The sequence below is a fragment of the Geospiza fortis genome, unplaced genomic scaffold, assembly GCF_000277835.1.
Source record: "Geospiza fortis unplaced genomic scaffold, GeoFor_1.0 scaffold396, whole genome shotgun sequence".
NCBI classification, from domain to species: domain Eukaryota; kingdom Metazoa; phylum Chordata; class Aves; order Passeriformes; family Thraupidae; genus Geospiza; species Geospiza fortis.
Window position 1 is genome coordinate 5,343,763 of NW_005054345.1, and position 17,265 is coordinate 5,361,027.

The 17,265-nt window shown below is 44.4% G+C and overlaps 1 protein-coding gene across 1 annotated transcript in view; it reads left to right on the plus strand.

The window, feature by feature from the left end:
* ROR1 (receptor tyrosine kinase like orphan receptor 1) overlaps positions 1-17,265 on the plus strand; it is a 49,093-nt gene that overhangs the window by 20,256 nt on the left and 11,572 nt on the right. The window contains exons 4-5 of the mRNA XM_031058555.1: positions 15,821-15,948; positions 16,981-17,265. The exon at positions 16,981-17,265 is cut by the window's right edge and continues 3 nt beyond it. Of these exons, the coding sequence (XP_030914415.1) occupies positions 15,821-15,948; positions 16,981-17,265 (413 nt within the window). The remainder of the gene's footprint in view (positions 1-15,820; positions 15,949-16,980) is intronic.

Sequence of the window (17,265 nt, forward strand, 5' to 3'; positions counted from 1 at the left end):
GACAGTGTGCCATTAATGTTTGGTTTTCCTTCTGTGCAGGGTCCCCAGAGCAGCTGCAGATGGGAATAAATGTTTGGGGTGGAGGTGGCCCTTGTGGGATGCTCCAGTCAGGGTTTGAGGGATTGGGGTTTCCATTTCCATCAGGAAAGGATTCCCTGGCCTGGCACGTGGGATTTGTGGCCAGATCCTGGGGACTGGGGGAGTTGAGAGTGAGGATAACACTGAAAGAGGCATTTGTGCTGTCATTCTATCTTTATTGCCTTTATTTATATATTGGTGACTTTATTTATATTCATTCATATATATATATATATCAAGACCTTATTGCCTTTTTTAACCCTGGATCCAGGAAATTCTCAAATCCTTCCCCTGGTTATTTATTGGACTCAGTGATTTTTCCCAACCTTTATAAATCTATGATTCCAAGGGGACTGATAAGTAAAGTACAGATATAGGATAAACTTTCCTCTCTCTAATGGGATATCTCGGTTATCAGTCTTTCCACAGCACTAAAGAAATCCTGTGATGACATAATTTGACCCTGAAATACAGACTTTCTGCCTGTTTTCCTGATTTATTTAAAAAGGAGCAAAATGAGGATAATGTTGAAGTTTTTTTGACAACAGAAAGGCAAAAAAGTAAATCAGGAAAGGCTGGAAAGTTGCATTATTTCTGCTGATCATTTCCTGCAGGCTGTTGTGTTCATGGAGATATTCTTCAAATGTTGTAAAAAATAATAAATATCATTGAGCCTAGTTGGCAGTCTGGGCCTGACCAATAATAAACCCAAACCAAACAGCCCAACCTGCCAAATATTGTTCCCATTTGTTGGGACCCTGGTACAGAGAATTTTAGGCTTTCTGTACTGACAAACACTAACACTACATTTAACCTAAAACCCTAAAGAAAGCTTCCAAAATTAAACAATAAAATTAAAATTAAAAGTATGTTGTTTAAATAGAAGTGTATAATATCACACGGTAGAAAACTTAGTTTTAAAATATAATAATGTATATAAAACAAAATGAAAGTTTTATAACAGAAGCTAATCCTCCTTCACCTTCTTCATAAGTTTAGGTAATATTGTATAATTATGTTAAAAAGTCCGCATTACAAACCACAAGTAATTAGTTATTAAGTTAAAAATAAAAATAATTGAAGTATCATTTCTTAATTAATCAGTTTATCCTTAAAAAGCCTTATAAAAAAATACAACTTCATTTTTTAGTTTATTAACATAAAATACTATAAAACTCACAGTTTATAGAACTGTAATATAAATAAAACCTAATAAACATCTAAGTCCAAACAAAAACTACCATCTCACACATTCAATCATAACAAAAAAGGCTCAAACACAATAACCATTAATGCCTTTTTCCTGGGTGTCACCCTTTTTGTCTGGGTTGGAGTTCACCCCCCAGGACAGGGGATCTGTGTTCCTAAACTCCACACTAAGGCTGATCCTAAAATTCTGCTTGGAAACAAAACTATTGGACTTGAGTAAACATTCTGAGCTTCCAAACTTTGCTTTTATTATTAATTAATAACTACTTTAACAAATATTTTATTATTTTAAATATTTATTTTTTATTTTTTTAAACTTTAACAAATATTTTGTTATTTATTAATAAAAGCAAGCTTTGATTTTATTTTTGCCGGAAGCAAGCTGAGGCCATCAAGCGTTGGTGTCAGAAAATGAAAACTGCAGAGCCCCTAAGCCAGCAGAGAGGAGGGAGATGCTGGCAGTGCTTCAGAGCAGAGGTATAATCTGCTTTTCCCATATTTCATGTGGTCATTCCAGGTAACAGCTCTTTTGAAGCCAACCCCAAAATCCCTGGTGGAGCTGCTAAAAGCTTGCAGCAGCACTTGGGGCCAAACCGCTGGGTTTTGGTGAAGCATTCCAGTGCTCAGGAGCTGGGGTTTGCTCTTTGAGACAGGTTTAATCAAAAAATTCTCGTTTAGCTCTAATCAGAAGGACATTTTAAGTGGCTTAGAGGGATTTCTTTGAGGCTGAAGGCTGTGAGGAAAGATCTGGCAATGTTGCAGTGACAGTGGATTTCTGCCATGCTGGCCTGGCTCAGCAGAGCCTGGCTTTGGAAAGACTTGGCCTGAATGTGTGCTGTGTGCTCAAAGAGGACAAATGAAAACTGATGTTTTAGAGAGTCTCTAGTTCATGTGAGATTAAACCTGATTTTTGTTATGCTTGGGGCAGCACAGGAAAATCACTGATGTGTTGTTTGATTTGTGAACCCAACCCAGCTCCTTCTTCAGCGGCCTGTCCCTGCAGAGCTGCTAAAACACAGGTGGGAGGTGTTGTTTTGGGGACAAAGATTGTATTTTACAGTGGAAAATACACCTCAGTCCCAGGCTTTGGGAGCTTTCTCTTCTGTTTTGGGGGTTTCCTGGTCTACCTTATGCAGTTAAAAATAAAACACAACAAAAAATTAAATTATTTGAAACCAAGGTCCCCGAGTTCCCTCCCCACCAGCCTGTGGTGGGTTCAGAGTCATTCCAAGGATTCAGTGCTGCAAGAGAACAGATAATTTGAGTTTTTCTGGTCCCCAGTGCCTCTATTGCCCAATGTTTTACTCCTGGGGAAGAGTGGAAAGGGCTGAAGGTGGAGGAGGGAAGAAGGGGAATAATTCTGTAACCTGGGTGTAAAATGGTGTCAAATGGTGTCATGAGTTCAGTGTAACTGAATCAGAAAACTGACAAATGAAATTGTGGCTTAATTAGGATTTTCTGGAGGAGAAAATGGAACATCTCTCAGGTGGAACAAGTGGCTTTCAAAGTCCTTGTTTTGCTTCAATCCCTGCAGTGCCTGGTGGCCAAATGCTGCTCTAGAGCTTTCCTGGGAGTGGCTGGGTGGAAAAAAGAACTTCTCACACATTTCAGAGCTCATTTATAATATCTGAGGTCATCTCTGAGGTTCCCCTGGGCCATAAGGCCTTTAATTAGGATGGAAATCCTATTTAAAGGCCTATAATGTTTCTGTGGTCACAGTAAAACCTCTCACACAAGCCAGCAGTAAAATCTCAGTGGGCAAATCTCAATCTCTGTCTCATTTTGTGCTTTTACCTCAGTGCCCAGCTGTTGCTGATATTCCTTCAGCAAATCCCATCCTGCTCTTTTGGTTTTGTGTTGATGGGAGCCGGGGAAAGGAGGAGCACTGAGGGATGTGCTGCAGGTTAAGCAGATCCAAAGCTCAGCTCTGGGCACAGCTTCCTGCCCAGGTAAACCAGGTTTCTGGTTTATCTGCCAGCCTCCCTTCCAGTGGGCTGGAAAATGAATGAAGATGGAACATTTCAAACATTGCAGTGAAAGCTCTGGTTGCTTGTGGTAGGAATTATTCAGGAGAACAAAAAGTAGGAATAATAATAATAATTATTATTATTATTATTATTACAGCCTTTCAAGGCCAGGGCACTGTCAGGGGGAGAGGCAGCGTCTGTGGCTCTGTGGGATGGATTTGTTTCCTGTCCTGGGCGTTCTTTCAGCCACATGAAAAGTCCTCTCTGTCTGTATGGAAATCCTTCCTTTCTGTGGACACTTTGGGGCCCTGCTCCCTTCAGAGCCTTTGCTCTTTGCCTGCTGGGACATCCCAGGCTGGGATCAGGATCCAGAGCTGGCTCCTGGCGCTCAGCTTGTCCCTGAGATCCCTGTCCCAGCCGGGAGCTGGGCAGCTGCAGGGCTTCCCTCCCTCACAGTCATGGAATGGGTTGGGTTGGAAGGGACCTCAGAGCTCATCCCTTGGCAGGAACACCTTCCACCAACCCAAGGATGCTCCAGCCTGGCCTTGGACACTTCCAGGCCACAGCTGCTCTGGGGACATGTTCCAGGCCTCCCCACCCTCCCGGGGAACAATTCCTTCCCAATATCCCATCCAAACCCATTATTTTTCAATTTCAAGCTCAACTTAAGATTTTACTCCAGGCTTCTGCAGCCTTCAGGAGAACCAGTGTTGGGGCAAGTGTTTACTCAGCCCAGTAAAAACATTAAAGTGGGAGTAAATCTGTAGTGACCCAAGGGGCTTTCATGACTACAGTAGGGTGTAAAACCTTGGGAATGAGTTTTCCTGCAAGGATAACATCACTGCTCAGCCAGCCTCTGTGTAGTTACTACTCACCCCCAGTGTGTGCAGCTCCATCACAAAGTCCTGCAGTGCAAGGGAGAAGATTATAAGGTGTTACATTATTTATCCTGATAATTAAAACCACTCCTGACGTTCCAGCTCTGGCTGTTCAAAGCAATAACCCCAGGCCACCTCAAATACTGTAAAAGGAGTTAATCATCCATTTCTGAGTGTGTCAAGTTTATTGATCTTGTTAACAGGAAAACATGTGTCGTTACCTGGGTGAGGAAGGAAAGCACTTATCAGCTGAGCTGGTGTTTGGATGCTGTTGTTGGTGCCTGAGCCTGCCAAGATCAGTGCTCAGCAAAAATGAATCACAAATGTTACCCTGCTGTGGTTCCCCAGCCAAAATTTCTTGTGTGGGTGAATTTACTTAAAACAAACACATTTTCTCTCCCTCCTGATTTTGCTCCAGGTGAATGGACTCATTATTTTGCCCAGCAATTAGCACCAAGAGCATTTTGCAAGGCAGTCCCATTTCAAGGTTCACAGCTGGTTTAGAGATCTGGGGGACTTAAAATGAGAAGGGACTGATGCCTTGTGCAGGCTGGGCAGAGCTCCAGAATAAAGCAGGGATTCATTCAAAGCATCTCCTCCATGGATCCCCCTTGGGCAGCACAAGAGCCCAGCCAGGGCTGCACCCAAGATGAACCAAAATGGCCCCAAAATGCACGAGCGGGCACGGGCTCTGTCACTGGGATCAGTTCTGCTCCATTTGCACCTTGCAGTTCATTGTCCCATTCCAGCTTTAGCCCCTGCAGTCCCACCCTGCTTGTTTTTCTCTCTCCAGCCCACGGTGTTTGTGCTCTGGGGCTGAGATTTGGATCATTTGTCCTTGGTGCCCAGCTGGAGCAGGAATTGTTTTGTCTCCCTGCTCTGTGCACAGAGCTCACCATCCCTGATGTGAAGCCCAGACCCACACACTAAAGCAGCACAGAATGTGAAAATAGAAAAGCCAAACCTGAGGCATCAGGACCACTGCAGTCCCCACTGGTGTAGAACTTCTCTCTTTGGCTATTGCTCACTTCTGGTGGTTTTCAATCAGCTGGGGCACATCTTTGGGGGAAAAAAGGTGTCATGGTGATTTGATCTGTCTTTAACTTCTGAACATGCTCGTGCCTTGGGGTCAGATGCCCCTTTAGGATCCTAAATGTACAACCACCTCTCCCTTTACAGCCCAACTCCTGACTCTGCCAAGGTGACCCTGAGAGGTCACTTTTCCACAAGCTCCTGGGAATTGCCCCAGCTCCAATCCTGTGTTGTTTGGGCTTCATTCCAGCCATTCCATGGTTTGCCTTGGATGCTGTAAGGCCAGCAGATGTGATGTGATTTGGGTTTTCCCAGGATGGACAGCCCAGGATTTTCTGCAGAGATCATGGACAGGTTTCTTCTACAGCTCTGGGATGGAAACTGCCTCAACCTTCCTGTGTTTAAATTCCTTTAGCAATTCCCCTCTCATGTCTTCTGTAGCTACTTTTGGAACAGAAACTATTTTATTGCATTTAAGAGATAAATTTAACTCTTTTAACACCTTTAACTCTGGTGACAGTTCCACCATTTCCATCTTGTGAGAAACAAATGTGAATTACAGCAGAAACTCTTCATCTTGGACTTGAAAGCATCACAAAGCCTCTTTTGCACTCTTGGCAGCTCTGACACGGTTTTGGAAATCTCCTTGTCTGGCTTTTGCTCCTCGTGGTAATTTTTCAGGATTTATTTTAAATTTGGTGGTGTCAGTTTTTCCTCCCCAACAGGTGCCAATTAGCCCAGGAATATCAGATGAGGATTTGCCCTCCCAGGAATGTTCCCATCTTTTGGAGACTGGGAAGGAGCAAAAGATAATGAGAGAAAATATTATTCCAGCAATGATAAACGTGAGAGAAGGCTCTGGGGAATGTTTTAGGGTCCAATCTCAGCTCTGTGGGGTTAAACCTGAGGAACTCTGGGCTTCAACTCTGTATTTTCCATGAATAACATGGATTGTTGCTCCATCCTTGGCATTGCAGACAAAACAGGCAGTCGTGGTCCTGCCAAAACAAAGTTCCTAGGCTGGATCAAAGGAGCAGCAGGGGAGGAATATCAGGGTTTCCTTTGATTTCCAGCTCTAAATGCATGCATGAGGGGGTGCCTGCCTTTTAAATGATGTTTGGCTTAATCCTCCGTGTTTTTATGCAGTTGCAAAATCCATGTTTTATGTTACAAGAGCACCACAAGAGTGAGTATTGATCTGAGCATTTCACCCACTCCGAGATAAAACCCAGCTTGAAAATTTGATCCAGTGCAACTGCCAAGTGTGCCAGAACAGCTGTTACTAAAACAAGGTTCTAGAAACAAGCCTGTTATCTTCAATAATATTTTTCCAGGGGGAGAATGCATTAATATCAGCCATATCATGCATTTGAGCTTATCAGTACCAATTAATTCCAGATCTGCAGCTGAAATGTTGGTGGCACAGGTAGGAAGTCTGGCAGACATGCTTTAATTTGCATCAAAACACCCCAATAATCAGGTGTAAAATGCCTTAAAAATTGTGATCCATTCCCAGTGGCACATTAACATAATTCCTCCTGATGCAAACCTCCAGGGGATTCCTATTCTCAAGTGCTGGCACACTGGAATAATAAGATAAAACTAATTAAAGCAATTGGGATAGTTTTATGTGTTAGGAAATATCAAGAAATTCCATATCCTAAAACTTTGGTCCAGAAAAACGTTGTGCACATTAATTTTAAAATGTGCTTGTTGTGGAGGGTGAAAAAGGGTTTTTTTCACCTTGAATACCAATTATTGGCTGTAAAAAGGCTGTGAAAGGACAGCATTTTAGATGTTTTCTACAGACTCAGACAAACAATTTAAACTTGTAGAGTTTCAAACTTGCTGGCCTTGAAAAATTAGATTTTTCCAACAAAAAAAAAAGGGTTTAGAATTTACTTAATGATTCTTTTAACGCTGCTGCCAGAAAACAGACAGGAAGGTGTGTTGGAACATATTCACTTTTTTGGGCTAACATGAGGAAGAGGCAGTGACTGGCTGGAGTTTTTTCCTAGAAACCGAAGTTTTGGGAGGGATTTGTCCCATTTTGGAGTAGAAAAGTGCCATTTTTTCACAATTCTCTCCTCAAAGCAGGATTTTCAGAATTTAGGGCTGGGCATCCTTCTCAAGGATAAACAAAATGTGAATAAATTGGACCCTAAATTCTGAATATTCCAGCCTCATGAAATGTGAGAGGTTTGGTCCCAGGCTGGTTCCTGGAGCGTGGTTGCTTCACTCAGGTCTGAGCAGCCTCTGGAGAGAGGGAAAATGTTTTTAAGGAAAACAAACAGGTTTTTTCTCCGTGCTTTATCCCATTTCCATGAGGGCACAGAGGGACAGCTCCTCATTCCCACTGGAGCCAATTTCCCCTGGTGTTTGTTGTCTTAAGAAGGAGTTTCTTATCTCCAAAAGGATCTTTGCAGAGATTCCAGTTTGGGATCATCTGTGGGATCCCTTCAGAGCTCTGGCCATTCCCAGCTGAGGAATTTGTGGGGCAGTGTGGGATTTGTGGGGCAGATTTAGGATGGAGCTGCAGCTTTTGTGAGCTTCCAATGTTTTCACGGTTGTGAGGCTTGACCAAATAATTCAGTGAGCCCAGCTGCTTAAAATGAGGTTGGATTTAGCCCCAGCTCAAGTTTGTGATGCTCCTAAACCCAACAATCCCCCATTGCTGAGGAAAGCTCTGTGATCCCAGCCAGGCCTAACTCCCAGCAAGGTTCTTGAGGAAAATCCATTTTCTTAAAGCAGTCTGGAATTCCACAGAGCCATGGGGTTGTTTAGCTTGGAAAAGCCCTCTGGGATGGAGTCCAGCCACCCCCAAGTGCCCCATCCACGGGGGTTTTGAATCCCTGCAGGGATGGGAACTCCACCATCCCCAGTCCCCATGCCTGATCACCTTTTCCATGAAAAAAAATTCCCAATATCCAACCTAAACCTCTCCTGGCACAGCTTGAGGCTGTTTCCTCTCATCCTGTTCTCTGGGAGCAGAGCCTGACCCCCTCTGGCTGCCCTCTCCTATCAGGGAGATCTTTTTATCTGTGAAATAAAAAAAGAATTAAACCAGCTAATTTTGGTAACTTGGAGCTTGCTGTTATTTTTGCAGCAGTTGTGGGCTCCATTTATTGATGGGTGCAAATTTCTGGTCAAATAATGGCTTAAACAAGCTAACATTATAGGTATTATTTTTAATTAACTTGTGCTGAGGCATGTGTTTCACTTTTAATTCAAGTGTCAGGTTTGTGAAGTCTGTTTCTCATCAGGCTTAAGGTTAAAATATTAGGTCACCAGAAGAAAGAACTATTTGAGGCAGAGAAGACAAATTAAATGTTAGGAGGAAGGAGAGGGGAGGGAGGAGCAGAAATAGAGCTGTGACTCCAGAAAATAAGGGAAAGCAGGAAAGAGTAAGGGAGAGATAAAATGGGCTGAAACTCATTTTGTGGGGTTCAAAATTGCAGGTTTTAGATCAGTTTGAAGGGTTCAAAGCTGCGTTTGCAGTGTTCTGATACCCAGGAAGGGTTGGGATGTTGCTTTCTAGAACATCAGAATGTGGATTGTCAGAATTTAGGGCTGGGAAACCTTGTCAAGTCTAACCAAAATGTGCATAATTGGAGCCTAAATTCTGAATATTTAGCTAGGAGGGATTTGGACAAAAAAACTCCTGAAGGATGTGGCCAAGCTCTTAAAGGAATTCTCTTCCCTTGGCCTTGGTATCCAGTTCCCAGCAGTGTGTGGGACATGGATGAGGATGGGATGGGCTCCAGCCCCATCCATCCCCTTCCAAGGCCTCTCAGATCCTCAGCCACGGGGTCTGGGATCTCTCAAGACAGAGCAGCTGCGGATTTGTGGGATTTTGTTGGGATCCATCCTTTTTGGGATGGAAGGATTGGCAGCTCCAGCCCAAGCTCCCTCCTGGAGCTCTGTGCCTGGTGAGAGGTGGGCGAGGGTGGGTGAGGCTCCTGTGGCTCCAGGAGGGAATCCAGCAGGATGAGGGCATTTTCCTGGGGCTTTTCTCCTCTGAGAGAGGAGGCAACATTCAGCAGGTGTAATCTTACCCCTCTTGACTGCTCCTCAAAAACATTTCACCTTTTTTCCCCCTTTGCGTTTCGAAACTTGGAGCTTCCAAAGGTGCCTTGACAATGGCTCTGTCAAACAAAGCACCAGTGCCAGGAGTTCTGCCATTGCCAGAACTCTGCAAATCTCATTTGTATTTCATCCGGAGTGATGGTGTCAGGAATCTGCCAGGAAGATCCAAACCCTGCTCCCAAGGCTTTCCCTAAGCAGCTGCAGCTGCTGAGCCACCCCACCTGCAGGAGCTGTGGCAGCAAAGGGACATTGAGGAGGAAAAAACATCCCTGCAGCTGAATCTCAAGGCTGATTTATTGATTTTTGATCAATATTTAGCTCTAATTCGTGGCCCTAATGTGGCCTCAGTGCTGGCCTGGGCTCCCTGCTGCCATCCCACTGCAAATCCATTCAGCCAGCATCCTAAACCCACAGGAATTCTGGATTATTTATCCATACCTGGATTGGAGACATCATTCAAAGAAACCATCAGTCTGAACAGTGAGGTAACAACTAACTAAAGCCATTCCTTAGGCAGATATTATAGAATTATTTATTTAATTATTAAATTATTTCATTTTTTTTTTAAATCACAGAGTCCTAGAATGGTTTGGGTTGAGGAGGACATTAAAGATCATCTTATTCCAACCCCTGCCAGAAGCAGGGACACTTTCCACTATCCCAGGCTGTATTATTATTATTTTTTTTATTTTTTTATTTTTTATTCAGAGGTGCTATGGGACTCAATAATGATGTCAAAGCACAATGAATTTTTTACTCTCTGCCTCTGCTTTCCCAGTGACCCATTTCAGTCCTGGCTGCCCTGTGCCTTTCAAGGGGTGTCAAACAGCAACAGCTTTTACTCCCCAGAATTTTTCCCTAAATTACACAATGACGTGGAGGTCTGGGCAGTTCTCTTCTTTTTGCAAAGTGAAATGCAGAAATTTGCTGAAATATTATCATGAAACAGAGCCAAGGTGTTCCCATTTTCCAAGTGAGGCACAGGGAACTGGGTTTTGCTCTTTGGAAAGTATGAGAGAATTTTATTCATCTGTTTGCTTTAAGGGAGATCTGCCAAGTCAAAACCCTTTCATTTCATCCTGTGTGAAGCTGGAACACAAGGAGGGAATAAAATATAAATTATTTAACAATGTACAAATAGTTTATACAGAGAGGGGGCACTGGGTGTTATGTAACCATAAAAATAATTTATTGCTACACCTTGTAATTAATGGCAAGACAAAATGTCTTTCACTTTATCAGTGAAAAAGAAATGTCTGCAGTCTTCACCCAGAGCCAAAACTTTTCCATCTCCACTTGGTAGATCTGGGAGATAATTCAACACTGATTTGCTTTTGCTCTTCAGATTGGTTAATTCTCATAAATCAACCTTCTCTGCATTTTACACCTCAATTCATGCTGGCTTTGGGGACACTCAGAGCATTTGGGACTTTGTCTTGCCTTGTTCTGTTCTCTCCTTTGGCCACTTTTGCTCAAGATATCCAAAGTAGTTCTGTGTTTATAATTCTTTCTTGCAGGGTACTGATTTAAATCCTTCTTAAGGCAAAAAGAGGGAAGGGAAGGGAAGGGAAGGGAAGGGAAGGGAAGGAAAGGAAAGGAAAGGAAAGGAAAGGAAAGGAAAGGAAAGGAAAGGAAAGGAAAGGAAAGGAAAGGAAAGGAAATCCATGGGGTGTGGTAGGAATGACCACACAATTACAGCATCTCTGGAATATGCTTTTTTAATATACTGGATTGTAAAATTAAATATAACATGATCTCACAGGTTCAGTTTTTCTATCAATATATGAAATTCTTCTAAATGAACTCACATTAAAGCCTGGCTTCAAAGCTTTTGCTGAACTGAGTTCCTGGACTTGTTGTTGGCATTTGCTGGAAATGTTTAAATCTGGGCAATTTCTGGTAACTTAGAAAAAGACTGGCAAAGAAAATTCAGGATGTTGGGAAGTGGGATTTGCCAGAGAACTTTGGTTTGTGTTCAGGAACCAGTTGCAGAGGAGGTGGTGCCACAAAGCCCCTCCAGGCTCAGTGTGAACCAAGAAAATCAATATTGCTGTGTCATCTGTTGGTCATTAAAATCCAGCTCTTTGTCCTTCACCCAGTGCTCAGAGGGGCTCAGGGGAGCAGGCAGGGCAAGGAGCAGGAACCTGTTGGAGCCCAGGTTACTGAGAATTTCAGATTTCTGTGCTGCCAGGCACTGACCCCCAGGAGAACACTGCAGTGACCTGAGGCCGTGGAGAAAACTTCCAAAATGGAATGGTAGAACTGGGGTTGTGGGTGTGCAGTTTGAATAGAAGGGTGTGATATCACAGGGTGGGAAACTTACAGTTTAAGTTTTATATATTTATTAAATTTATTTTATTTCGAATTTAACATTATATTTAAAATTGATTTATTTAAACTGAGAGTTTTACATTTTATATATTAATAGAATAATAGAATTTAAAGTTTTATACATTACTAGAATACTAGGTATATATAGCAATATATATCTATTATATATATAATATATATTATATATCTATTATATATAATATATATATTATATATCTATTAATATATAAGATGGAGGTTTTGTGGCAGAGGCTGGTTTTTTATCTTCAGGTTGGTTATTGGGTTAAAAGTAAAAATAATTCAGGTGTCATTTCTTCATTGGACAGTTTATCCTTAAAAGGCCTTGCAGACAGAGATGGGGCTCCATTTTCAGTTTGTTAGAGTGAAGTGCTGCAGAGCTCAGGGTTTGTGAGACTGTGACAGAGATAAGAACTAACAAACATCTGAGTCCCAAGAAGAAATTCCGTCTTGTGCATTTAATTCTTGGCAAAAAAGAAGCAAAGACTCCACAGGAATCGGGTATGGGGCAGCTCCCAGAGCCCAAATCCTGGCTGTGGTGGGGCTGGGATTGTTCCTGCTCTCCCCAGTCTGCACAAGCGGTTCAAGCCCATCCTCAGCCAGAAACGCCTCCAGGCTTGCACCGACTTCCAGTTCGTTAGGACTTAATCCGGAGGATTTAAGCTCGGCTGTAAGTGTTAACACGTTAATTGCTGGGTCAGGCCTAATTTCCATCCTGCTGGAGCCAAAGGGGCTTTTTCTTGTGCGGGATCAGGATCAAGAAGCAGAAACGCATCGGAGCAGGGATGCGGTGATTCCTCACACCGAGCAGGGGAGGGATGCCGAGCACGGACTGTGGGAAAGGAACGTGGGCTCAGCCTTGATGCCAACAAACTGAGGGCTGTGTTTAAAGCCAAAAACTGATTGATAGGTGTGTTTAAAACAAAAAACTGATAGGTGTGTTTAAAGCCAAAAAGTGATCGCTGTGTTCAAAACCAAAAAAACGATTGCTGTGTTTAAAACTAAAAACTGATAGGTGTGTTTAAAGCCAAAACCTGTTAAAGGTGTTTAAAGCCAAAGCCCGATGTTTAAAGCCAAGGCCTGATGTCTGTGTTTAAAGCCAAAACCTGATAGGTGTGTTTAAAGCCAAAGCCCGATGTTTAAAGCCAAAACCTGATAGGTGTGTTTAAAGCCAAAGCCCGATGTCTGTGTTTAAAGCCAAAGCTAAAATAGCCGTGTTTAAGGGCAGAGCGCTGCCAGGGGCAGCAGGAGGTGGGCAATGTGTTCGAGCTGCAGGGTCCTTCGTGCTCCTCTGGGTTTGGATGGGATCGGATGGAATGTCTGGGAAGCACAGGGTGATCACCCCGGCAGCATCTGTTCGCTGGGAAAGGGTTTGGGGAGCTGTGGCTGCCCCCAGACCGTGGCTCGGGGAGCTGCTGTTCCATGGGGGAACCTCCCGGCCCTTTTTGTGTCCTGAGGACCCCGGAGTCTCAGGGTCCCTCTGTCCTACCCTGATGCTCCTGTTCCTTTCATTTGTTTGACCCTTCTGCCCCATTACGGAGCTGATTTCCAAAACAATCCTAAGTAGTTGCTGCTCCTCAGGAGCTTCTAATCCGCTGTTTTCCCTGTGGGCATTCCCTGGCTGCAGCCCTTGGTGGCATCCCGGACCTTCCTCTTTATTCTAATCTTCCCCTCTTGGGATTTTCTGCCAAATCCCGTTCCACAGGGCATTTCCAGCCAGGTGAGCCGGTGTCCCTGCTCACTGCCCATCCTTGGGGGAACCTTTGTGCAGTCCCGGAGTGAAATTCCATGTTAAATTTATCCTGGAGCAGAGGAGGCTCGGGGGGGCCCTTGTGGCTGTGCACAGCTCCTGCCAGGAGGGGTTTGGGATCTGCTCCCAGGGAACAGGGACAGGAGCAGAGGGGACAGCCCCAGGCTGGGCCAGGGCACGCTCAGGGTGGAGATTTTGGAAATTTGCTTTACAGAAAGGGTGGTCAGACATGGGCACAGTGCTGAGTCCCCATGCCTGGAGGAATTTACGATCCCTGTGGATGTGGCACTTGGGGACCTGGTCAGTGGTGGCCCTGGCAGTGCTGGGGAATGGGTGGACTGAATCTGAGCGGCCTTTTTTCAACCTTAAGGATTTTATGGTGATATAATGCCATAAAAATAATAAACCAATAATTAATTATAACTAATTATAATTCTATCCTATCTGGGCATGTAATGATGAGAAGATGAGCTCAGCTCCAGAGCCTGCAGTCGCTGTTGGGGTTTTTCAGCTCAAGTTTCAGTTTTTCTCTTCAAGACCCAACAGATAAAAATATTGTCACCAGAGTGACCCCCTGCAGGAGCCCAAGGCTGTGGTTGTGGATCCCTGCTTGCATCTCAGGTGTCTTTGTTACCTGAACCCCTGAGGCACTCAGCCTTCCCTGGGGCTGTTAATGAAGAGTTTAATTGGCAGTTAAAGGTTGTGCTTTTGCAACCCAGCTTCCAAGGTGCTTGGGAATGCCTTAGGACCATCATCCAGGGAAACCTGGAGCCTTTCCCACCGATTTCCCAGTAATGAGGTGGCCGTGGAGGAGGTTTCACAGAATTCACAGAATGACTGGGTTGGCAGAGGCCTTCAAGACCATCGAGTCCCACCCAGCCCCAGCGCCCCAACTAAACCCTGGCACCCAGTGCCACATCCATTTCAGGAGCTGTGCAGAGTGATGGGGGCAGCCCTGAGTCTCCTTCTCTCCAGGCTGAGCCCCCCAGCTCCCTCAGGGGTTCCTCACAGGGTTTGTGTTCCCAGCCCCTCTCCAGCCTCCTTGCCCCCGTTTCCATCTCTCCCATCCCTCTTTCCCACCCCTCTCCTTCACACTCATAAATTACTGCGCTTAATCCGCGGGCTTTCGCTTCTCCCTGAAGCTCTGCGGGAATCCCGGGACGCTGCTCGGGAGCCCGGGGGGAGTTTGGGATGCCCTGGAAGGCGATCCCAGCGTTGTGCCCGCTAATCCCATTAGCTGCCGCTGGCCGCGGTGACGGGAGCGGAGCGGCCGCTGCCCCCGCGCAGCGCACAAAGAACGGGCGCCTTCAAAGAGCCCCCCGGGATTTGCATTTCCAAGCTCTCACAGCCAAGGTCTTCAGGAGGGGATGAAAGTGGCTTTTGTTAAACTTAATGGCAGAGATGATTAATAAAAAAGCTCTGATTTTTCCCTTATTAAGGCGTGGTGCGATTCCGCTGTTGGGTTTTTGGCATCTGGGGGAGGGAGAATTCTGCGCACAAAGGAAGTAACCTGTTCCCTACCCGGCTGTCATCATCCCTAGGGATATTCCACTATCATTTATCCCACTTTGAGAGCCATGGCTGGGCTGGGCAGGAATAACAAAGAAAATACCAGCAAATTTTCATTAAGCTCCTCGTTTTTTGCTGGGAGCTCAAGCAGAGCCGGGCTGTCTGTCCAGAAAGTTCATCCCAAAAATCCCAGTGCAAAATATCTCTGAGTGAATCTTCAAGGAAGGAATTGAAAGAGCTGATTCATGAGTTGGGATTTCAGGGATCATGTACTCAAACTCCTCCTCAAAACCCCACTAAAACTCCCTGGTCAGTGCTGAATATTCAGAATACCCAGTGTCTGCCTGGGTCTTCAGTAATTATTTCCTTTCTTTGCTTTGTTTGAAGAGCATTGGCAAATAATTTCCCATCTGGATTTCTGGATTAAGTGTCTCCTATATTGCCTAAAAGAAAGCACCAGATGAAAGAAATGTGTCTGTAGAACTCCTGTCTCAGTTTTGGTTCTGTTTTAGCACTAAATGTTGCCACACAGGAAAGGCTAAGCAAACATTTCCTATTTCCAAGGTATCGGTGCTGGCAGAGGTTGGATTTTCTATATACGCTTTAAATTCTGCCTGCATGACTCTTCGTGCTGTGTTTATCAATATTAAGCACAAGCTTGGTTCAAAAATAGAAAACTATGTGTTAGCTGCTTTAAATAAACATCAATCCTATTTTTCCAGGCAGTTTATATTTCTCTTCTAATCAAGGCTGTGTGTATTTCTGAGCAGAGCCTTAAAAGCACTCATTTCATGCAACATTAATGTGTATTTTGGCTAAGCTGAAATGCCACTTTTTACCATGCAGATGAAAGGGGTCTATTTAAACAAACAAATATTCAAGATCTTGTTGAAGAGAAGGAAATAAACCTAATTGTTGTCAACATTTTGCAGTCACCTTTTTGTGTTTCTGGCTGGTTTCAGGGATGAGTACGAGGAGGATGGGTTTTGCCAGCCCTACAGGGGCATCGCCTGCGCCCGCTTCATTGGCAACAGAACCATCTACATGGAGTCCCTGCACATGCAGGGGGAGATAGAAAACCAGATTACAGGTGGGTAAAAACACCTTGGCTGCTTCTCCACCCAGCTGTCTGCTCCCAAAAAGCTGCTGGAGTTTTATAAACAGCGATGTTGTTTTGCTTTGCTTTATTCCCTCTTGCCGTGAGCTCGTCTGGGGCTCTCTGCTCCTCCAGCTCCTCACAAAACACCTGAAAAAAAAGATTTTTCAGGGAGAAGGGGCTGTGTGTTTACAGCTTCTGGGAGACTCAGTGCTGCTGTTACCCCAGCAGGTTTTGGAAGCAAAGGGGGACAAACTTTAGTTGATTTTGTGTGGCTGGAATAATTTAGGTGCTGGGAAAGGCTGCATAAATAATCCTGCAAGCAGTATTATTCCTTTGGATTTAGGGGAGAACCAGTTGCCATTATTTTTGTGGGATGTGCTGATGGGGTTGCTGAATTCATAGATATCATATATACCATTATATTATCTATTTTTTTAATATAAATTAACTTGGTCCAATCGTAGCCCTGGTAATCATCTTTATATTCAGAATTTTTTTCCTTGCTGTCAGAATATCCCAAATTTCTCTTTCCTATTTGTCTCCAAACACTGCCAGCATTGCAAAAAAAGGCTTCATTTCCCCAAGAAAGGCCATGTGGAGCCACCAGTTCATAATCTTCCAGCATTTAGTTTGAAAAGTTATTTGGGACTGTATTGGGATTGTCGCCTTCCATGAAGGAACCAGTGCAGGAATTTGGGAGTTACCTGTTGGGTTTCCAAATATTATATGAATTTGTAAGTTATTCTAAGTTATTTGGGAGGAAAAAAATTAATAATTAAAGGAATAATTAAAGAAATTATTGTGTTTGGGGGTTGGGTAATGAGCTTAGCATTAATCCTGTGATGAAAACCTGATGTATTTTCCTTGTCAGTGAAATCAGCATGGTTAATAACTTCCAGTGTAATTAGCGCTGTGCCTTCCTGCTCATCACCTGCACAGCTGCAGTGGGGAGTGAGGGTTTTTCTGGGATAGCAACAGCCCAGGGAAAAGGTTCCCAAGCCAAACCCTTGTGGTTTTTCCCAGCTGCCTTCACCATGATTGGCACCTCCAGCCACCTGTCGGACAAGTGCTCCCAGTTTGCCATCCCCTCCTTGTGCCACTACGCCTTCCCCTACTGCGACGAGACCTCCTCTGCCCCCAAACCACGGGACCTGTGCCGGGATGAGTGTGAGATCCTGGAGAACGTGCTGTGCCAGACCGAGTACATCTTTGCCAGGTCCAACCCCATGATCCTGATGAGGCTCAAGCTGCCCAACTGCGAGGATCTGCCCCAGCCCGACAGCCCCGAGGCCGTCAACTGCATCCGCA